The following is a 25,386-nucleotide window of genomic DNA, read 5'->3' on the forward strand; positions in this document are numbered from 1 at the left end:
GAAAGCCAAGTTTCAGAAAATGTAAGTATATCGAAAGAGCAAAGTTCACTGGACAGTAAGTCCAATTTCGGTACTAGACTTTGAACATTGTAATGCAAGACAGAAAAATAGCTAGGACTACTTAAAAACTTCGATAGGTTCCGTCTCAGGGCCATGTATTACTATTCAATTTTGTGAAGAAAAAAACGCAATGATCAACCCTATGTTTTCTTATGATTTAATTTTGTGTCATGGATTGTTCTACAGCAGTCAGTTACTTGTTTTTCAACTGGGACTGTTTTAAAGTAAAAAGTCAGGTTAGTGTCTATATGAAACATATAGTAAAAATAACTGTGGTCTCACGCCACTTAAACACTGTACGCGTAAGTAGCGATTTCCGGAAAATGAGGATGTAAATAGGATTTCAAGATTAGAAACAGTTATGACAAGAACAATGGTGTTTGGTGATTTTATATGGTGTTTGTAAATGCACGTCATGTAAACAAATCGGAACATGACTATTTTATTTCATGATATATACTGAAATTAGTGTAAAAAGGCTTACATTTAACAGGTATTGTGTTCTTTTTTTTGTTTTTATTGGAATACTCTTTAAAGCATGCGACCAAATTCTGCATTTTGAACATGTTTTTGATTTTTGATGTCAATCAAAACATCATTTAAAAAAAGAAGCCTGGAGGGCATTTTATAATGACTAGGACCTAGCCTAAAATCAAAAACGTGTCATACGGGCTTCTTCTAATCCTTATAAATAATCCTTCAACGTACAATTATTACTCAGAAATGTATGTGTATTGCCAATTAAGAAAGTTTAATTTCGGAAATTAAAATAGCAAACTGTTCTTAATATTTTTTTATTTTTTTTTAAATTGTAAATAAGTTACATGCGGGTTTGCATTAAAAACAAATACATTATTTGAATAATTTTCATCACTCAATAAATCAAGAATGGACTCAGTTGCAATGTTATTATTGTTATTTGCTCACATTTTTTGTGAAAACGGATATATTCCACAGTGCAAAAGTCATCTAAAGGACCAAATGTTTATAAAAATATTTTTATTTTATTTATATTATAGAGATTCAATATTTACCAAGCTAGGGCTTCTAAAAGTTTTGAACCTCAATCGGTCTTGGCGCGCATCGAATCACACATTTACTGAGTGCTGAAAGATTTACAGTGATAAACTATTGTCTCATAAGGTAGAAAAAACGTTTTCTGCACCTTTCTTTAAAATTTAACTCGATATCCTTCATAAAAACCATTGTTTTCGATATGTATTCATCCTTTTCGGTAACTTAAAACAATTTTATTCATTGTGGTACATTTTGTTTGGTAGTAAGATTGCATCTTTAAAAAGATCATGATTGTTTTTTCATCCTTTTCGGTAACTTAAAACAATTTTATTCATTGTGGTACATTTTGTTTGGTAGTAAGATTGCATCTTTAAAAAGATCATGATTGTTTTAAAATAATTCAACATTCTAAAATGTTTTGCTATATTTTGACAAAAATAATGTAGAAACAGATGAGCGTTTTTAGTCTGAACTCAAATGAAAACAAACTTAAATGAAAAAAAAGTTTGGTAATAACCTGCCAAAAATCACCCTCGCAAACGTACATGTATATGAAATTATGCTTATTAACGATGCAATATCTTAGTTTACCACTTAAATGTCAAGTTTTATTCTGTTTACTCGAAAGATATTTCAAAAACATGTAATTCGCAAATGTAAAGCATGATTTGTTGTAATTGTAGGTCAACATAACTGCAAGGCCTCAAAGATAAACACGACCCCTGTGACGTCGTATTCATCCATGTGTTACAGTTTGACCATTAAGTGGATAAGAGCAAGGTTTTAGATAAAATACTCAACAAAACTTTCCAAGTAATGCTTAAAGTAACTCGATCATGGTTTGTAAAAAACACTTTTTTAATTACGAAATAAAGTCTGGCAAACCATAAAGAGTGTTAAAATAAAAATACCAAAAGCTGGAACCCTTTAGCAAATGTTATTATTTGCTCAAATATCGTCTTTGATTACCACAATTTTTAATCGTGTTAGTAACCAAGAAAAATGCATAAAACATCATTTTTTAATCTCAGATATAAAAACCTGCCATCTATTTTTTGTCAGCAGTCTTATATAACTGGTTTCCATGCATTTTCGCAAACATTCTCTCGTTCAATGACAAAAAAGTCGTCAAAATGTTCAATCTGTGAGAGTGCAGCTTTAAGAGGTTAACATATCCACCACTTTTGTTTAAGTCCTAGTGGCCGTGTGGTCTATCTGTTGTTTTCTACTTTTTTCTTGACCTTACCGGTTGGGTTCGAATCAAAATGCCTTTTTATGCTATTATTATATTATTTTTATTCTGCCATTTCGATATCATGGAGTAAAAAATGATAGAATATGTGTTTTCAGATGCATTACCTGACAACTAATTGTTGGTCACAAAACATAAGCGCGTCTGTATTGATCTAGATCATCAAATTATTGGTCAGCATAATTAAGCGTAATTTTAACAGGTGTTCTGGATTTGTGTACTGTTTGGGTTTGGACTGTCAACCAGTTACAAGTACAATGCTAGTTCGTTTAAGGAAGAAATAAATAGCAGTCTTGCAGTTTGGTGACAATCAGTGGCTTTAAGGAGTAGGGTGGCTACAAAACTGGAACATTATAGTTATGTTGCATTCTTAAATGTTAAGCAAAGTCTGCAGTAAATTATGGAACTAATTGCATAAATAACCAACGCTGGTTTGAACAGAGCAATTCAAGACGGCATCAAAGATGGTAATCATAAAATCATTGGCCAATTCAGTAAAATTGTGATGTTTGGATATGGCAATTGTCGTTCAATAAAGGAGAGTAAATATTGACGTTCATGGATACTACTTCCTCTCATAATGTATTTCAAATTGATTACATTGAAATATTCAAGGTAAAGGTCATTTCGAAGTCAAAATACCCACTTTTCTGTTAAGTATTATTCTTATTATCCTTTTTAGTTAATTTATGTTCAAGCCATCACTTTAAGCGTGTCAATTCGAAGAATAACGAGAGCTATACTTATTACTAGTATGTCAGAGTAGTAATACATTTGTAAGTATAGCGGAAATTCTCCTAATTCTTCGAAAAGTGACCCTGACGTCAGTTAAGGTTTTGCATGTAAGCACATTTATGTCAATTTATCAGCAGTTTATTTACTTCATGTATTGCATTAAAACTTTATACAAGTGTTATACCAACCATCTGACGTACTTTATTAATAAAATAAGATACCTTTATAACTATATATTGTTTTATGCAAATTATGGTCCTTTTTATTCGAATAACAAATTCTAATTTATATGTTTTCTTATATTAGCACACTAAAGCCAACATCCCAGCAACTTGTGACTTCATTGCATTGAAGTTTAATTCAAGGCTTTTCAATCATTTTACCTACTTAATTAATCATATTCGATAATTCCATTTTGCATATAATGCAAGTTATGACCCTTTATTATTCGATATAGAAATTCTGGTTAAGGTTTTGCATGTAAGCGTTTTTTAGTAAATATTTTCATCAAGTCTGTATATCACTAATTACTGAATGTTTTGTGTTTTTTTATTGAGATCCATGCACGTTTTACCGAAATTTTCAATCAGCCGGGGACTAGCTTAATGCTCTCTCAATGTGACAGATGTTTAACAATGTAGTATCGAGTCTATATGAGTTAAAGTGAGGTTTTGATGCAGATTTGTAAGCATCGACTAAAATGCAGAAACTGCAGCTGGCATATATTTGACTGGTTAGTTAAGTGTTTGCAATTTATATTTCACAAACAATCATACCCCTTCGGTTCAATTACCCTAATCAATTTTTATTTAATGTTCACATAAACACACAAAAAAGCACAAAAAAGTTCTTGAAGGAATTTAGAGTTGCCCCAGTTGGACAAATGTTTATAAATGTTTATAAATGTGGAAAGCACCGTTTAAAACGAAAAATACCTCGCAGTTAAATTTTCCAAGTACAATTTCTTTTTTCAAGTGATTCATGTCAAGTTAGTGTAAAAACGTGGCTGCAAAAATAGTAATTTGTATTTTCCTTCTCTTATAATGATATTTTAGTGTAAAGTTTATAGATTTTAACCAAAATGCCCAGGTTGAATGCAATTGTCAAGTCAGAGACAAGACACAAATTGCTTCAGTTCACATTCATGTTAAGAAAGCAATCAAATTGCTTAATTGTTACTGAACATAAAATATGTTACAAAAATCGACATGAAATCGTGGGTGATCAAAGATGAAATATTGCAGGACTAAGTTATGTTGCTTAATACTCTGAAACCTTTGTGTAACTTTGCTATGGTAATATCAAAATATTATTATTATTAGTAATATAATTATTATTATTATTATTATTATTATTATGATTATTATTATTATTATTATTATTATTATAGGGCCTCTGAGTGTAACAGCTTGTCATTGTGTTTCATCTCTAATTTCAGAAGATGACAATGATGCAATGATGAAAAGATGATGAGAATGCTTTTGCTTCCATTATGCTTAATGCATCTGAAAGGTTAGTATCATATGACGGGGTTCGATTAACTGTTTATTATATAGTTTACCTTATCAGAGCATAAACATCTTTAATGTTCCACCCTTGCCTGTGAAGCATGGCAACACATTATGGTTACTTTGCCTGCCAGCGCACGCAGGCTTCGTCCCACTTTTCCTTTCCGATCAATATATTTTGAAGGACTTTATAATCAGGGGCGCAGCAATGTTAGCCCTGCATCTGCATCATGATATTGCATATGCATGTCACGTTAAGTTACTTCAGTAGAAAGGAACTTGCAGCGCCTTCTTGTTTTCCAGTCATCAACAAGAATGTATAATGAAGACTAATAAATTGAAGTGTAGGTATGCGCCTGTTAAATCAAATTAATTCACTCGGATTATTCACAAAATTAAAGATGCCGACAAAGTAAAGTACAAAGATTCCTAAAGAGATACTCTTTCACAAAAAGAAATTAGTTGTCTTCAATCAAAAAATCCCGCACAAAATTGGGTAAGAAATGAAAACTACAGACAGGACAGGACGCAGTGATAAAATATCAAAATCAGCAGTATTCGATCGTCTTTTTTACGAATTTTATTGAACTGTGAAAATGGCAAAGGCTAATAAATATCACAGCAAATGTTCTGTTCATAGATAATAAAACATATCAAAATAACAATAATAACAATCCAGATGTCGCTCTCGTGGAAACCCTAAAAGTTTGTGTTGTCACAGCGAATTGTAAAAGTAACAACTGCATATTGAACGTAAATGATCTTAATATGTCAACACCTTCAGGTAGGTATTACAAACATGTCGTGTAATGTGACGAACAACACTGCCGTCACAACAGTTTATGCTATAAGTTTGTTATTATAGCAAGGCAGAGGAAGATTTTCACACCTTCGCACATGAATAGTGCGCAATCAGATGCCACTTCACAGTACTGTAACGTATGTTTGATGTAGTATTATTTTAATGCAGAATCATACTACGTAAAATCTATCAAACAATATCAAATCTTTAAAATAATTAACTACATTTACTTGTACTCACCTTAATGATACTAACCATACCCGATTTTCCACGTCCGATACAAATAAATTCATAAATCAATGTGAATTACCTCCCTTTGAGGTTTAAAGTAAATAAACAAACAGCTTTTCTTTCATGTATTTCTCTATTAATGCAAATTCAGCAAAAAAAATATGGACAAAATGTCTGAAGCCTTATACTGTAAATAGGATGCAGGATTTTTTTTAAATTGATTTCAGGGGCATAAAAGTGCGTATTACACAGGGTATAAAACTGCGATAACACGAGGACACAGGGTCTCTACCTCAAATCTTGAGGTACTCGATAAGTCAAACTACCCAAAAATTTAATTTAAGTCCTCTATTATGAAATACTTTATTTTCAAAGTTTAAAGTCGTCTAGTAGTATTATACCTTATTATTCCCCCCATCAGATAAAAGGTTAAGGTCACAGTGACCTTGAACGTGAAAAGCTTGTTCAAGTGATAACTAGACAATGCCTAGACTATGGTCCTCAAACTTGACATAGGGGTAATTAGCCATGACCAAAAGATGATCCCTATTGACTTTAGGATCATTGGCTCAAAGGTCAAGGTCACAGTGACATTCAATGTGAAAACCATCTCTGATTGATAACTCGAGAATGCCACACCTAGCCTCAAACTTTGAATGAACATTATTCATAATCTAAAACTATCTTATAGGCAAAGAAAATGTGAAATGATAAACTGGCTGGATTTTGGTCCATGCATATTTAATTCAATTGACCAAATATTCCTGACAACATGGCGCCTAATGTCTGACAAACTTCTTTTATTTATCATTCATCTTTAAATATGTTTTAGCATTGTTTTGAGGTTAAGATTCCAGTCTTCCATCGCCTTTTCTTTCTAATCCACGCTGTTCGATTTATCGCATTCGCCCCGGAATTAGATGGCACTCCGCTTTAAACCTGTCCAGCCTGCTCAATGCCGGGATGTCAACATCCAAATCTTCAATCCTGAAAATGAGTCGGGGGTCTGGCGGCCACAAGTCCCTGACCGGGTTAAGGGACAGAGCCCATATGGGTGGTCTAGGGGGCAAAGCCCCATAGAAGAAATTGATTTAAGACATATATGATGCCATTTCACCCCATTTTAGTGACCTTTTGACATTTTAATGGAAAAATTGATGAAATAAAAACCATGAACTTTTGGCGAGTTTACTCAGATATAGGACCTTATTAGTTTATTTTTGTCACTGTATATTGAAAGATGTGCATTTCACACAGTACAAAGCTGGGAGCATTCATCTGCTCTTTAGAAAGGTATTTGCGAAATAAAGTATCTTCATCAATACAGTTGTCAGCCAGGGTATATTTCGATGATCCCATCGCCTTTGTTCTTGACATCTATTTCTCTGATATTGTCTTTAGAGTAGTACACTCCATTCTGCAAATTTAAACTAGATAATTGTTAACAAAAAGCAAGATAAATCAAATCCCTTTAACAACAACATGGCTCTCACAACAATGTATTATCCAAGCGAAGGTTTAAGGACATTTAAAAAAAATGAAAATCAAGTAAGATTTTTAAAGTGTTTTTTGTTCTTTAAATGTCAGAGGTTTTTAACTGATGCACTGCAAAGTAACTATCGACGATGTTGCAATGACAAAACTGACCAGAACTTATTTAAAAATATTAACTGACATGACATCCGAAATTATATATGTCCGTAACCGTTAAGATTGATCAAAATTAAAATGCAATCGTAACTGAAATTGAAACTAATCAGTATACCTGAGCAACACTTGGAGGTCGTGGTGTTAAATATTGATCATTTTGTTAGAGACAGAAAACGCAAAACATAGTTTTTGCTGAGGTGAAATCAAAGTCCTCGAAATGTGCATCTTCGTAGTCCAATGAAAGTAGTTGATCCGTAAACGCATCGTCAGAGACTTCTGTTGCTTCTGGATGTCTTCTTTGAAAGGCTGTTGCATTCTTAAGCCATGTGAATAGGGGGCATTTGACTATGAATCATCTCCTTTTCCAGTTCCATGATTGCATTGAAATTGACGTCTGTGGTCTTCACGTCTAGTTTTTGCTTTGTGCGCTTCTTTCCAGTGAAAAGATGTGCGTGGAGAATGATGCGACCAGACAGCGAGAAAGTGAGAATATGAACTACTGAACTTGACAGTTCAGTACTTGAACATTCTAATGCTTGCTACTTTAATGTCCATATCAATTTAATATTGTTCGTGCGTAAACTTTGATAATCGGTTTTCACACCTTATTAATTTTCTTTTCAACTATCATTGCATTTCTTACAAGTTACGAAATTTATATCAATTGTTTGTTTAATAGTTTAAGCCCGGAATTATAGAAATTCTGGTTTTTCCTACCTAATCCTCCGGTACAAACAAATTTAAACCGTTGTAATATACACACGTTACTTCGGAAACAATAGAGTCATTGGACCGTTACATGAATTTCAATATCTCGAAATTCACCTTTTATTTGTACCGGCATGGGAAAACCTAGTTATGGTAATTCCGGGCTATATATATTTGGAACACCCTTTCGGGAAAAGGTGTGAAATCATGACCTCATGTTCATCATAAGCTTTTGTGTATGATTTGTGTATTTCGGACGGGCAGTAGTGTTTGAGTACTTGACTTATTTAAGTTTCAATTTATTGTCAGTTTATTTAATATAAAAAAGAAGGTCAATAAATGTCGGGACTTGACCAATCTGCATATCTCTAGAAATTGCTTGCTTGAAATTGCAGATTTACTGTATATTTATTTAAAGCTTCATAGAATAATTTAAATTATGTTTTTATTAGTTAAAATTACTTTATTAGTTGACTGAAAATGTACGGCATATATGTACATTCAGGTCATGGTCAAGAGGTAACCTTTGGGCTATCGTTTACAATCTTTTTTCTTTGATCGACTTGGTGAAGAGTCTTCAACCTTGGTATGCACATTTGTCATGGTCAGTTAATAATCTATTGATTTGGGGGTCAATATCTCATTGGTCAAGGTCATGGTTACCTTTAATAGAAAACATATGAGCTCTGCCGAACCCAACAGGCAACACATTCAATTTGCAGAATTCTAGTCAATGAAATACAAGGGTTAATAATAATTCAAAGACTCTTGTGAAATATAACTTTTGGTGTTTTCTAGGTAAAACATAATTGCTACATGTGTATTTCTAAGAAATAAAAAAGTAGAGTATGTGTATCTATTTCAGTAGCTGGTACCATCACATTAACAACTGATAATTCTTTAGTGGAAATTGACGATAAGGTAGCAATGACCTGCATCGACACAGAGGAAGTGGCTATAGAAATATACTTTGCTGGACAGGCTATTGGAAACTGTAATCTGTTTGGAGGGACTATTTGTGCTGTTTCAAACGAAACATTATATTCAGTGTCATTTGATGAATCTCCAATAGGATATAACCTTTTGACGTTTACCATAAACAGTTTTGCTGCTAGCAATTGTGGAGAATACACCTGCCTGAAAAAATCAGACGCCAGAGTTAGGGATACAACAACAGTGGGGCATAAATGTAAGTGTGTTATTCAGTAAAAGTATATAAGGCACACTCCCTGTGCAGATAAAGATTAAGAAAACTTGACTGACAAAATCAGTGCATATTTCCTAGCGGGTTTTGAAAAAGATGTTACCCTATAAACATTATAAAGGCGTTCATTAAATACATAATTTCAACACAGTTGATTGTAGGATAACATGAGTGGGCTATGAAGTACATGTCAGATCTATACATGTAAACTTGATAGTCATTTGTGATATATTTCCTTCTCTTTAGACAACTGACGTAAATGTTTAATTATTGTAGATTTGTGTTTTATTTAATAAACATAAGGTTATGAATGATCAGTTAAAAGCATTATGAGCTTATTTTAAACGATATTAAACAATTAAATGATATATGGATCTGACATTAAAAATAAGTAAGATAAGATTTATAATGACTCACATGCCAAACATACTGAAATGATATTCAAAGTACTGTATCAATAATCCAACCACCTTAGATTTTTTTTTAAAAAACATGTTCCGGATTGGCAACAAAATAATTATATTTATCTGTCTTATTTTCTATAAAATTAAACATTCGTGATGCTCTTTATAAACGAATTTTGTGGTACAAATCAACAATCCTCCACTGGAAGCAATATGGCCCAACATATCATAGCATACCCATAATGGAATTGCTAATAAAGGGATTCACTGTGTGCCAATTATTGATACTAGCGACAAAGAGGTCCTTTAACTGAGTTTATGAATTAAATTGCTTGAAAATGATCATTGAAAAATAGTCAAATTTATCTAGATAGTGTCTTAAGTCTTTCATTGTTTTAGTGTCCTATGGAGATAGCTGTGGAACATGTGGACAATGTTCTCCCTCTACCAGTATGAGCTGCTCTGGCCATTCAACCTGCATGTGCAACTATGGTTACAAATATAAAGACAATGGTTGTGGTAAGTATTGAGAAATAAGTGTGTGTCTGTCTTTGAAATGAATGTAATTAATGTCTCAATATGTTTCAAAGTCCACAGAAACTAATATATATAGTTGATCCGTTTTGGGGAAAAATAGTTACTTTGCTGTTAAGAATATTTATGGATGTTAAATCTTAAAGGGTATTACTTAGTAACATTGTCCTGATCCTTTTGACCTCTATTAGCGTAATTTTGCAGCTGAATTAATTTCTAAATATATCCTCGGACCATTCCATATCAAACATAACGATAAAATATGTGATAAAATAAATCGTGGTCGTTGATATATATAGAATACTGTTTGATAGCTTAACGACTGATTGAATAGCTAGATGAGGATTGCTTTTGAGGGGGGTTGCAACAATTTGGTCAGATGCATCGAAAAACCGGTTTAAAATTCCCCTCATTCGATTTGATACAGAAATCCCAAAATTAAATTTGATCCACTTATTAGACATGCATGCTACAAAATGACCCATTGTACTCGCATTCTAAACATGTTAAATTTTGCTACGCGGCGTGTGATTGGTTAAAAATTAATCTGGCATCCAATCAATAATAGAGTTTCATTCTTTCTAGCCTAGTAACATGGCGTCTCCCTCATACAAAGATGTTCCTTAAAAACTAAAATCAACAGAGTGGGCACATTTCGGGGTCCGCAATGGATTGATACAAACAGCAACATATAAAATTGATTTTGACGACGTTAGTTATCCAAAGTCCTGCAGCTCGACTAATCTCATGCAGCATTTGAAAAGGAAACACTCCATCGATGTGTTCAAAATTAAAGTCTGTCAAATCGTTAAATTGGACATGTACAGAAAAACACAACACATTTATAACAGAAACTTTAAAATAATAAAATTTAAATGAATAACAAAACCATACATGTCAAGTTTTTTATTCATTTTAATTTGATCAACAAATAGTTTCTGTTTTAAGTGTGTGGTTTTTTTCCTATTTATACAAAAAAAAACAGAAAGTTTTGTTTATCATAAATTGTTCTTGATGAAACACTGTCCTAGTTTTTCATAATATTATTGCAATGATTAAACAACCTTTAAATATAAAACTTAATATTAAATAGCAGCAATAAGTAAAACATTAATCAAATCGAAAATAATCGAATCAATATGTTTGATATAGATATCTAATAGAATCAAATCGAGCTTTAAGTGAATTGTTGCAGCTCTTGTCAAGGTCACTGTTTCTAAAAATAGAAAAATGGATTCCGCCAACTAAATAACTTTATAAATAAGAATGGATGGTAAATGGTGAAAGTTGGTGAGTAGGTAACTACCAGGTCAATGTCAAGGTCATTGTAATTAAAATTGAAAAAAAGGTTTCGCCAAATTACTTAAGTAAGAAAATGATGAAAGTTAGTCTGTAGGTAGCCTTTATGAATAGCTAGCTTGGAATTGCTTTTGAGAGGTGCCAGATCACGGTCAAGGTCTCTGGTATTAGAAATAGAAAAATGCTTCCTACCAATAAAGTAAGTTGAACTTGATGGATAGTTATAAAAGTTGGTGTGTAGATAGCTTATTTGAGCGCTAGCTTGGGATTACTTTTAAGGGGAGCCAGGTCAAGGTCAAAGTTACTGTTTCTAAAATAGAAAAAAGTTTCCGCCCAATTACATCAGTAAGAACTGATAGAAACTGATGAAAGTTGGTCTGAAGGTAGTTTACGTGAGGGCTAGTATGGGATTGCTTTTCAGGGGGGCTAGATCACGGTTAAGCGCACTGTTTTTAAAAATTGAAAATGGTTTCTTCCCAATATGTTTTATAAGAATTGATTGATAGTAGTGAAAGTTGGTTTGTTGGTATTTTATGTGAAGAGTTTTATGGAGGGGCAAGTCAAGGTCAAGGTCACTGTTACTAAAAGTAAAACACATTCCGCCCAATAACTTAAGTTAGAATTGATTGATAGCAATGAAAGTTGTTGTGTAGGTAGCTTATATAAAGAGATAGCTTGGGATTCCCTTTAAAGGGGTCCAGGTGAAGGTCAAGGTCACTGTTAATAAAAATACAAAAATGGTTTCCGCCCAATTGTGTTAGTTTTTAGTTGAAATTAATGTAAAGTAATGCAAGTTGTTAAAGCTAATGTGAAGAGCTTAGTTTTGGGATTGCTTTTGAGGGGTTGAGGTAAAGGTCACTGTAACTTGAAGTAGATAAATGGTTTTTACCCAATTACTTTAGGCTGCTACGTTTTCCTAACTTACACAAGAAATTAATTGGCTACCAGTTCTGATTACCAATTTATTAAAAAACTGATTTTATCGCAAATTGCGGCTTTTCTGGTATTGATTTTATATATTCGAGATCAGCACATGCCTGCAATATGTTATACAGTTTTATGTCACAGGCAATCCAGCAGCCCTAAAATATCCTTAAAAATCCCTACTTTTTCGTTGAATTTCCTAATTTTTCGCCAATTGTAAGGCTTTTGTTAGAGCCTATGAACTACTTTATTTATATGTGGCCAGGTCAAATAAGGATAAAAACAATATGAAATTTAATCATACCTTGAAGTGAAGTGGGGGCTATATAACAAGGACTCACGCGAAGTCACATCGTCTTTTAGGCCGCCTGACAATCCGTTCCGTTTTGTCCGGTCCAAGTTTTTCTCATTACTCAAGTTATTTGGCAGAATTGACAACACAAGACACGACTGTCCCTACCTTCAAGGTCACGTTCACAGCAATCTACTGAACTTAGAATGTTTCCGTTTGTCTGTGTCATTTTTGTTCGCCCAATATCTTTCTCATTCATGGTTGGATTATTAAGTAATTTTTAAAAAATGACAACCATATTATGAGGATGTGTTGTGCAAAAGACCTACTTTCAAGATCACATCAACCTTCTGAACTTATTATTTTCAAGTTCATTACCTTTCTCAAGTTCTGCAAATAAAGCAAATGAAACTGTTCATGACTGCATTGGGTCTAGTATTCATTATAGTGAAGTGGGGGCTATATAATTATTATGCAGGTCCTCACGCATGTCCATCCGTCCGTCCTATGTTTGTTCAGTCCATATCTATGTCATTCAAAGTCAGACTTAAAAATTATTTGGCAGAAGTGACAAGCATGGTATGAGGATGTGTTATGCTTAAGGCCCATGTCCCTACCTCCAATTCTGAAAAATATGCACTTACATGCAATTGGTTATTTTGCATTGGGAAAATATATAATTTTGATTGTATAATATTATAAAATTAGAATTATGATTTAATTGATTGATTCATAGATTATTTTTTTTAATTGTCTTTTGATTCATTGATTGTTTGATTGATTGATTCATTATTTCATAAGATTGATTGATTGATTGATTGATTGATTGATTGATTGATTGATTGATTGATCCTGGGTGGGGACAGGAAACGAAACTGAAAGCTTAAATTAACCAGTTACTAAAATAAAACCTATTTATTAGTCCATTAAATGTTAGTCAGATCAGATGTGCTTTTCGAAAGTTTTGTGCCTGAATTTAAAAGGATTATTTTCCATGCAGTGATGGTAAAAGTATACTTGGTCAAACAATGTCAAAATTTAAATGTGTTGTTCCTTCTGTTCCTGCTTTTAGCAAACAAAAGCAATCATGTTAAAATCAAAATCAGCATGTACAGGGACAATAAAACCAACATAAATCCAAATTAACTGGGTAGTCTTAAACTAAAAAGTCGGAATGTTTAGAATGACCTGTATATTTTGATGACAAATCAAATGAATACTGAGGCAATTCTATGGATATAACTAAACATACCAATTTGAAAACTGGACCTGAAAAAAGGGACAGATTTTAAAAAGGAAAACGATACTAAACAAGCAGATTTTTAAGACACCTGCTTTTTTGAAAGATATGACACATATCTTATGTTTATTTTCAATTCAACTGAGTAAGTTATTCATAAACAATAGCTGGAATAGTGAATTAAAAAAAGTATACAAAAGTTACCTTAAGGCTTTAACTTTTGTCCAAAAGCTTGGTCTTCTTTTGAAAAGATTAGTCTTTTAAAGACATACATAGCCAACTGAAGTTCGGAAAAGACAAACCATTCAATAAAAAGATGCAGCTTTGATGGAAAGAGGCAGCTTTTCTTAGAGGCAATATGTACACTTCCCTAAATTTGCCACGAATTGGACGTGGAAAATGGGTGGCAGTTGGTGGTTTTGGAATGGGTTGCACTTGGTGTAAAACGATGAAAAACAGAAGAAATCGGATATTGATCTAATTTTCAGTGTTACACCTTTTTTCACCAAATGCCACCACAACTTGATAGTTGCTGGAGTATTGTGACGTTTTCCACCAAATGCCATGTGGCAATTATTTTCACCAAATGCCATCCAAACGTGGTAGTTGGTGGAATTTTGAAACATTTTCCACCAAATGTCATATGGCAGTTGGTGGCAAATTGTTCACCAAATGCCACCAAACGTGGCAGTTGGTGGAGTATTGGAACGTTTTCCAACAATTTTCCATCAAATGCCACGATCAGTTTCTTTCATCTTTTTTCACCAAATGCCACGCCAACGTCAAATAATCATTAGTTGCAGTCATTTAGTTTCATTTGTACACACAAATACAAAGGATCAAAGAGCTGTTTGCATTTCTACATTTGGGGAAATCCTAAAAACAGTTTTCTGAGTTTTTATGCCCCCGAAGGTGGGCATATTAAAATCGCACCGTCCGTCCGTCCGTCCGGCTCTATAACTTTCCCTTGTATGGACAGATTTTAAAATAACTTGCCACATGTGTTCCACATACCAAGACGACGTGTGGCATGCAAGACTCGTGTCCCTACCTTAAAGGTCAAGGTCACACTTAGTGTTTATTCACAATGGAGTGCTGCATATAAGGACATTGAGTATAGGTTGTCGTGTCCGGGCTGTAACTTTCTCTTGTATGGACAGATTTTAAAATAACTTGCCACATGTGTTCCACATACCAAGACGACGTGTCGCGTGTAAGACCCGTGTCCCTACCTCGAAGGTCAAGGTCACACTTAGTGTTTATTCACAATGGAGTGCTGCATATAAGGACATAGAGTATAGGTTGTCGTGTCCGGGCTGTAACTTTCTCTTGTATGGACAGATTTTAAAATAACTTGTCACATGTGTTCCACATACCAAGACGACGTGTCGCGTGCAAGACCCGTGTCCCTACCTCAAAGGTCAAGGTCACACTTAGTGTTTATTCACAATGGAGGACTGCATATAAGGACATAGAGTTTAGGTTGTCGTGTCCGGGCTGTTACTTTCCCTTGTATGGACAGATTTTAAAATCACTTGCTACATGTGTTCCACATACGAAGACGACGTGTCGTGTGCAAGACCCATGTCCCTACCTCTAAGGTGAAAGATACACTAAGTGTTTATTCACAAGGGAATTCTGAATATAAGGACATAACAGTGTAGGTTGTCAAGTATGGGTGGTATTTTTTATGTTCAGAGGCAATTTAAAATAACTTGCCATATGTATTTGACACGTAAAGGCAAGATCAACTTTTCATGTACTGACCTTGTTCGTAGGTCAATGTCACATTCGGGGGCATTCGTCACATACTGTGACAGCTCTTGTTTTAGTATTATTTAATTTGGAGGTTTCATTAGCATGTCATTATTTATTTTCGTTTTTTAAAATAAGATGCATAATTAAAATGACAACATTAAAAACACATTCTAAAATATGTATCTTGAGCTTTGGGCCTACAGCCAGATTAATAGCAAGTATTACATCAAAATGATATAACAAAATATTAGAATCCAGCCTTACACATTGAATCGTTGCAAATATGTTTAAAAACAGCACTGTCTATTGTATTAGCTATGACAATACTGAAAAAAATTACCTAATATAGACAAGGTAAAAACTTAATTGAAGTATTGGCATTTTAAGCATTGAAATAAATAACCTGTTTCTTTTCTTTAGTGTTGCACATCCGGTTGGTGTTTTCTGCAAGTTTGGCTATACTTCTCATGCTATAGAAGACCTCTATTTACATTTATTTCTATAAAAAGGAACATATAAGTTAACATGTTCAATATAACAGGGTTTGCCTCACAAAAGAATGTAATTTGTTCTACAATTAAAGCCAGAAATATGGGTATGGGTATACTTTGTGTACAAATGTCTTTGGAAACATGTGTACACCATGATTTATTTGAATATCTTTATTTTTTCAAATGATGGGACCTACAACATCAATTACACCAAGGCTTTGTCAATACCTCAACTGTTTTTCTTAACACACACACAAATCCTATAGATCATATACATCTCATACATCTTTTCTTGTCTGGCACTGTTTGCTTAAACATAGATATAAACTGCTTAATATTAACAATGTATGGATTATTCCATACAAAAGTGAAACCAAATTTGCCGAGAATGTTCTTAATATTGCTACACCTTTTATGTTTTCATTAACAAAGTCGATATATGATAGATCGTACAAATACTTAATAATACAATTATCTGTATTGACGACCTTTAGCGAGTATTTAATTAGCCGTACATATCGATTTATGTGCAATGGGTATCGGCCCAGCTCTCCGTAAACGCTTCAGTTACTTGTGGAAAGTTTAACGTTAAGCAGTCGTTTACAAAATCTGAAATGCAGTCTCTCTAGTTCTTGAGACTTCACATAACCCCACACTTCACATGAATAATTCAATATTGAACTAACAAATGCATCCAAAAGGTGACAACTTGATTTGGGTGTAAAGTTAAATGATTTTAAATTTGATATAAGCGCGTTCATAGCCTTAAGGCCTTCCCCGTAAGCATATTCTGAGTTAAAGCGAACGATCCACTCGAACTGAACACCATTCCTAGATAATAACATTCATTTACTGTATCTAAGTTTACATTGTCATATGTCCATTTTTCACTTTGTCTCAAACGACCTCTCTTTTTAAAAACGATGACCTTTGTTTTGTCGGTATTGACTTGTAATCCTCATTTATCGCAATAGTTATTAAGGGCATTCAGACTTTCCTGTAGATCTTCAGGAGATTCAGCTATGAAAGCCATATCATCAGCATACATAAGCAGAAGTAAAGTCAATTTCTTGATTAAAATTCCACTTGTAGGAAGTTTTTCGATATAAAGTTCCATATCTTCTACCAACAAGGAATAAAATATCGGAGAACACACATCCCCTTGCTTCAATATTTATGCAAAAAGCTACAGAAACAAGCTCAGTTTAAAGAGCAGAAAGTTTACATAAACCCGATTTAGTGGCACTGTGCAACGACTGCTATTTCAACAAAATCGGACATCTTTTCACAATGGTTGCATAGCACTTTGTCATACATAGACCGTACTATACGTAGTATTTTCCTAGAATCATCGAGTCTATATAGCTTATACGCAGAGTGGTTAATATAATAAAAAAAACTCGTTTCATGTCGACCATGGCTACATACAAACGTTTGCCGTTGTTGAGCATATGCTCAATCAAGCAATTTTAACTGAAGATTGCGTCCACTATGGAGTAACCCTTTCTACAACCGAACTGGCTATCAGGTAGTTTTTCATGTTTATCACCCCAGGTCATAAGTCGTGTGTTAATAATGCTAGTAAAGAGTTTTGCCATTGAACACATACGGGTAATTCCTCTAAAGTTTGTTACTTGATTCTTGTCGCATTTCTTGAACACGGGTATTATGATAGATTCCATCCAACTGTCTTGAAACAAATCCACTATATAATATAAGGTTAAATAATTCAGTTAAATGGCCAAGCACTATATCTCCGGCTACTCATTAATAAGTCCGTCTTGTGATCCCTCCTTCGCTCGTTTTAATTATTGTATCGCCTTAGTAACTTCCACTGGAGTAATTTCATTGTCAAGCTCTTCATATATAGGGTCGTTAGGATCTAATGGGCGTTCCGATAATTGTTCAGCCTCAGGATTGGATAATCCATTTAAATCGTCCGACAGCGTTTGGAAATATTCTTGAAAATCTTTTACCTGTATATTCTTCCCGCTCTTAGCCTTACGTTTTGAAAAATATTTCCAGAAGTCCTTCGGTCTTTTCTTCCTCAGCCCTTCAATGTCCTTCATTTTAGTTAATCTTTGCGACCTCTTTTTTATTCATAGTCAATAGTTTATATGCACGTTTGGCTTCAAATAATAGATGACGATTTTCATCACTTTTTAAGGCATTAAACCGTTTAACGGCTTCCATGTAGACCCTTTTCTTTTTATAGCATTCTTTATCAAACCAGGCTGCACGTTTAATAGGTTAACAAAAGCATGATTAGGTTTTCCAGTGTTATGTCGTATTTTCGTGAATAATGGTATTGCGCCATCGTTTATGATTTTAATAAATCTTTCGACACAATTATTTAAATACTTGCCACGACATGCATAAAGCTTATCTCGAAGTCAAATTCTAAACATAGACAAAGAGCCTAATATGTGTAAAATAAATTAAAATTATGATAAGTCATTATCTTTTTTGGTTGTTAATATGATAAAAAACAGTTACCTTTTAATCGATCCATTTAATTTAACAAAACTGCACCTTTTTCACTATTCAAAGTTCCACAAATGCTAGTAACTGTCAGAAGATACAAATATTTTTAAGAAGTTTTCAAGCAGAGAGGTCATTTGGAGTTTAATCAAGCATAAATGGGATCCCTTTACCTTTGGGGAAATAGCAACAGAGCATGTACACGGAAAACTTAGTGTAACTTATCATTATCATGAGCATGATAAAAATCATTACATTGTTGTTGTTGTTGCGGTCGTCGTCGTCGTCGTCGTCGTCGTCGTCGTCGTCGTCATCATCATCATCATCATCATCATCTGTCGTCGCTGTTGTTACCACCACCACAACAACCATCATAGTCACCACCACCACCACAATCGTCATAATCAACAACACCACCACAATCATCATATTCACCAACTCCACAATCAACCACCAACAACACAACAATTACCCAAATCATCCACCACCACAATCATCATAGTCATCACCACAACAACCGTCACCACCACTACAATCATCATAATCACCTCCACCACCACCACCATCATAATCGTCATCAATAGAACCACCAAAATCATAATCATCATCAATAGAACCACCAACATCATAATCATCATCAATAGAACCAGCACCATCATGAAGAGAAGTAGGACATGTATTTATAGTAGTAGTGGGAGAAATTCCCAAAAGTAGTGTTACCAGTTAGTTTTAAATAGTAGCATATATATGTAATGACATAAAAACAGCAGCATGAACAGCAAGTGAATGCTTTTCTTATTCCATGATGATAATTAATAATAAATTCTGCTGAGTTCCATCTCACAGAACTCTTGAGATTTACTAAGTATTTTTCACCAACTGCCATATCAAAAATTAACTAAGTCCAACCATTTTACCAAGTGCCACATGAAATAAAACTGAGTTCAATTTGTCACCAAATGCCACGTCTAGTTCGATGGAAATTTCGAGGCAGTTGGTGAAATTCTTGATTTTCCACAAAGTGCCACCCATTTTTCACCAAATGCCACCCAAATCCATGGCATCTGGTGGAAGTTGGTGGCAAATGTAGGGAAGGATAACTGAATGAAAGAAACGCAGCTTGAGCAAAGCTTTAAACAACACAGCTTTTATAAGCTTAAAGCTTTTAAATATGGAAAAATGCAAACCTTCATATACAGAAAGCGCAGCTTTGAATAAGAAATAGGCTAAAAAAGCGCATCTTTTTGAAAAGCAAAGAAAAATCAGTGAAACATTCAAATACCAAATGATGGTTAATGAAGCATTAACAGACTATATACCATGCTTAATATTTACAAGTGTTTACAAATAGTAATGATGAAGTTGGATCTTACGAAACATTCTGGTCAGATCACAATATTAAATTTTGGCATACATAAAACACAATAGTTTTACTTAGCATTCAATGCACAAAACCAACATTAGTTAAATGATAGCATTCATCTTAATACTAGATAATTATGCAAAATGATAAAGGATTACCTTAAATTTCCTTATATTTGTCATTGTCTCTTTTGTCCTTTAAATATTTTTAAGTTTGTAACTATTGTTTTAAACTTTACTATAAGAAACAATTTAGGGCTTTTTAACTCACATTGGCAAAAGCGAACCCTTAATTCATATAATCATCATATGCAAAACATTTCAGTACATTCAAGTAGCTATCGTAATGCTTCTAATCAAAAATCAAATCCCCTATGGATTCTCAGGTGAATGATAAAGGGCCACAATGACCCTCTTGTTTCCTAATGCAGTCTAGCAAATGTTTCCTACAAAGCTGCTCGGAGAAAAGGGGTTAATGTTTTACAAACATATCTTGATTGTTATTGCAGATATTGACCAAAGTGTGGAAGCTGTATTAGGCAAAACTGCCACAATAAATTGTAAAATTACTGGAGAATTCTCAAGTCCACGCTGGGATGACGGCTCAACAACTAAGGTTTATATGGATGAGGGACAGACGACCTTTAACACAACCAACTCTAGACGGTCTCGGTCTAAGGACACAAAGAACCTCATCATTACTTCAATTGAGGATAGTGATGCTGGAACGTACAGGTGTAGCATCACAACACCAACTACAAAAGATTATACAGCAACACTGAATGTCACCAAACCCACTGGTATGTCCTAAGAAACATATTTTTCAGTATATAAGAAAAAGGTGTGATGGTTTTAGCTTGTTAATTTTAAATGATTATAGGATTTCTGTTGATGATAGTGTTAAAATTGACAATATTATAATGTACATATTGCCAATATTTATTATGACTATATATACAATTATGTGGTATGCCTACCAACAATTGATTAACTGACATACTTCAATATTTTCTAAAACGTAAAGTTGAGTCTTTTTACACATAACCATGTTTTAGCTTGTTTTTTACCTAATGTATGAAAAACAACTGTTATTAAGTATGAACACGCACACCAAAAAATACAAAGGAGTTTTAAAACTAGACTTTGAAAACACTTATTTCATCATCATCAATTATTGTAATTGCATTCCTTTATACGAGTTTTTATATATTATATAAATGCTGAGCTCACACAGCAGTCTGTGTGGCTTTTATCATTGAAAACAAATGGTGTTTATTATTAGCTCGACTATTCAAAGAATAAGGAGAGCTATACTACTCACCCTAGCGTCGGCGTCGGCGTCACACCTTGATTAAGGTTTTGCATGTAACCACATTTAAGTCAATATCTCAGCAAATACATCATGTATTGCATTCAAACTTTAGATATGTATTCTTAACTATATAACCTTCTAAATTAATGAAGTAAGATGAGACCTTTTTGAATATATTGCAAAAAAATGGGCCTTTATTATTTGAAAAACTCTGGAAATTCTGGTTAAGGTTTTGTATGTAAGCACACATAGGTTAATAACTCAGCAACTAATTGATGTTTTGCATTGAGACTTTATACAATAGTACTCAACCATTCAATCTACTTAAATAACCAAGTAAGATAACTCTAGTTTGCATTAATTTCAAATAATTTTAATTCGACATAGAAATTCTGCTCAACTGTAATTGGTAAAATAGGGTTACTCTTGCTTTATTGTATACAACCTATAATCCTTTAATGAATTGCATGCTTCTTCCATCACGTCTGTAGTTCATTAAAGGCTGAATGTTTTTAATTTTACAAAAATCTTCGCAGGCATCATTCAAATCTAATTTAACAGTGGTTCATGCATGTTTTGCTAAAACTTTTCAATCCTTTCAATGAAAAGCGGCGGAAAAGTCGAACGAGCTGTCTCTGTGACAGCTCTTGTTTTATGTAACAGTAATTCCAGTCAAAGTTTGAGTGGTTTATATTGAAGTCACCATATACAGTTGATCTATATGATCAGTAAAAGGTCTGTCAGTCGATCTGTTGCAATGTTGTGGAGCAAACCACTATGGTTTATAAAATAATATACTTTCTCTATAACTTATTTTGACAACTTCTGATAATATTTGGTGAGAATACACAAGTTTAGACTTCCATTTAAGATTTTCACGATATTTACCATGATAAAAGTGCATTCCCTTCCCGTTATGGGATAGGAATAATGAATGAATCGGACTATTATTATAAGATATGGTTAAATTACCAGTCCAATCATCTGTCAAATAAATAGCCGACGTCGACGTCTTTTCGCTTATTTTTTATCATTTACGCTGTAACGTCGCATTAAATGTGTGCGAAAAGTAGAGTTAATAATTTATTAATATAATATTTTACCTTTAACCATCGGCTAGTGCATAAAACTGCTGTTGGTGTTGTTGTGATTAATAAAATAATACCACGCACATACGTGTTGAAGTACATGCGTGAATAACAATTTAATACTCTAAATCGCTTATAATATGAAAGAAATAATAGTACATGCATTTGTATTAAAGAAAACTTTCGAAAATACCTTCATGATTTATGTTTAGTTTACTATAAAGGTATTTAATTAAACCATTAGTGTTATTATAATTTGATCGCATGAGTTTATATCACGATCCACCAAGCGACATTTTATTTATGGCGCGTAGACATTTCCACGTGCTTTATGCGCGTTTCGTACCTAAACATAACTACTCGGTCATTTTCGTTACAAGAAGAAGTTCTCTCCAAATTCGATAATGTTCCGCGTAACACGATTAAAATGTTTATAACGCGGTCTGAAGGTTATTTCCTAACGATATACCAGAGTATTGTATATTATTACTAACCGTAATTTGTTAGTTTTTAATAACTTTAATTTTTTATCATTAAGTGATCTAACTATTACTTTGTAGTTAGTTTTACAGGACCAAAGGTGGCGGCCACTCAGTTCTGCAAAAAAAAAGAATTTATAGGAAAATGAAGGCCATTGATGTGTATGATTGTTTAAATAAATCATAATACTCTCCCGTGTTTAAACGAGACAAGGGAAAACAGTTGCGGGAAATTGTTTATGTGAAAAAAACAACAGCGGCTCATTAATATGTGGTATTTTATTCTACTGTTTAGGGGAAAATACTAAAAGTACAAATAAGTGCATATTCGTTATCTTTATAGCATCTAATTATGGCATACATGCATATATACAGCAATGCGTAAACTCATTTCAGCAATTATAAATAATACACACGAATCCTATCATATCAGTTATAACACAATGAAACATTAGTTATTATGCGTAATTCATTAGTATGAATATTTTAAGCAAAGCCATCAGATAAGCAATTACAAGTTTATTATATTAACAAATCATTCCATAAAACAGTTGATCAAATAAAATGAAAAAAAAATAATATTTTGCGTAATCGTTTAAAGAAGACAGCTTTCAAGAGCAATTTAATAGACGTCAGAATCGTTATTCTTGACCCCGTGTCGCAGCATCCTTTATGTACGAGCTGAACTCATACAACGCCATACAACGTTCTCGTGACGACCGACACCCAAGAACCAAATCACGCTGGCAACGTGAGAACACGTCCTAACCACACGTGCACTTGCCTTACACAAACAATACCATGCCGTTACGTATCTAAGATAATGTTCTAATATTTGTAATATATAGAAAAGTAAAAGTTTATGGCTTGCGCATACCTTTTATTTCTGGAAAAACTGTCGATTAAACTGATTTTCGCAACTTTTGTGCATTTTCCGATTGATGACGTCACAAATATGGCGTCATGCACTGTCGTTTAGTAATGAAATGCACGAGTTTATTTTCGCAACATAAATAATAGGCATTATAATTATTTAAAACAAACTAATTATATATTTTAAAAAAGTAATCATTATTTGAAGCTCAGAATTTATGTTGGTTTAGGCCATTTTACACAAAAGACCACACCAAGCCCTTTTTTAACAAATTTGCATTTTTTTCGTTTAAAAATGAATCAATTAATTTCTAGTTTCATAATTGTCATGCCCACAAAAAAATAACGGCAATTTTACGTGCGTAAATGTTATATATATTTTCCTGCTACTTTCCTGCCAAATTATGGCCGCATTCAAACGTTTATAGCACATAATGTGATAATCGACTGTGTACAGTGAATAATAGAAATGTCTGCCCAAGATAAAGTTTTAACATTAGAAGAGAGAGAGAATAAATGTAATAAATAATCTTTACAAAGATGTTTCTTGTCTTAAAATAACCTATGAATTTGGATTTGGCAAAACTCAAATTCAGTCTATAAGTAAATAAAAACTGGAATTTATTGATGATTACGAAAACAATGTTAGTAGTATAAGGAAGCGTTGATGCTCTGGACTTACTGAAAATAGTGACATAAATAAACTCATAGATTTTCTTAAAGGGGTTTAAGACTTTTATGCAAATTGTAATATGCAGACTCCGAGACAATGGTTTAATCAGCGATATGTTGTGAATGTTGGATAGACTTTATAGAGATGCCATAATGACTTTTATCTGTTTTTTGGTTAATACATAAACACCAAGGCATCTATACTGACTAACATTTTATTCTGAGTATATATTTTAACTAAAAATACATGGCGTGAACTTGAGGATAACCAAATCCAACAGATTCAATGTTTTGAGTTATTGGCAGATATTTGTTACTGTTTCATATTTGAACTTCAATTCAAGTTATAATGCCAGTTTACTAAAGTATACACCTATGGTATTATGTTGTCATTAAGGTTCCATCCCCGACCAAAACAGCAAGGTAAATTAAGGTTGCAGTTCGGTTGTGGCATGATTGCAACTAAGCATGTCGCAATCTTATTTAAGCATATCGTAAGTTTGTTTTGGAACCTTTGGAACCGTAATATTAAGGTTGCAGAATGGCAGTTTTTCGCAAACTTTCCACAACCTTATAAGGGTTGCGCAAGCTTGCAAGGTTGAGCAATTGCTGGCGATTGCGACAATTGAGATGGTCATGAGTTTGATGAATATGATAACGTTTTAATTTTGTTTTTGCATCACTACGACTGAATCAGTGACTGAGTGAGTGAGAATTTTACTCATTGTGACTGAATAGCTGGATTGGTTGACTGCGAGCCACCACCAGACTGAGGAAGGTATTGTGATTTTAAAACTCTAATAATGGTTCCAAACATCAGTCAACCACATCACAAGAATGCTCAATTTGAGTGAGGCGATCACTTAAGTTGATGATGAAGCATCAGAATGGCTGATTGATAGATTGAAACTTAAGGTTCACTTCTTGCAACACCAATTCTGTATGGAAGAATAATACTAAAAATATATGCGGGGACGGTGCAGGAGAGGTGTCCCCCTCCCTACAAAAAC

General features: G+C 33.5%; 1 protein-coding gene across 9 annotated transcripts in view; it reads left to right on the top strand.

Annotated features, from left to right (window-relative positions):
• Positions 1–417: 417 nt before the first annotated feature.
• LOC128219614 (uncharacterized) overlaps positions 418–25,386 on the top strand; it is a 41,903-nt gene continuing 16,934 nt past the window's right edge. For 3 of the 9 annotated variants that reach the window (XM_052927474.1, XM_052927477.1, XM_052927482.1), the window contains exons 1-5: positions 418–553; positions 4,503–4,576; positions 8,829–9,152; positions 9,971–10,090; positions 20,462–20,752. In XM_052927474.1, the coding sequence (XP_052783434.1) occupies positions 4,531–4,576; positions 8,829–9,152; positions 9,971–10,090; positions 20,462–20,752 (781 nt within the window). In that variant the 5' untranslated portion in view covers positions 418–553; positions 4,503–4,530. Of the gene's footprint in view, positions 554–1,079; positions 1,204–1,760; positions 1,858–4,502; positions 4,577–7,623; positions 7,739–8,828; positions 9,153–9,970; positions 10,091–20,461; positions 20,753–25,386 lie in introns of all 9 variants that reach the window. The other 6 variants (XM_052927480.1, XM_052927476.1, XM_052927475.1 and 3 more) reach the window with 6 other exon arrangements.

The sequence above is a fragment of the Mya arenaria genome, chromosome 15 (genome assembly GCF_026914265.1).
Source record: "Mya arenaria isolate MELC-2E11 chromosome 15, ASM2691426v1".
In the NCBI taxonomy this organism is placed as follows: domain Eukaryota; kingdom Metazoa; phylum Mollusca; class Bivalvia; order Myida; family Myidae; genus Mya; species Mya arenaria.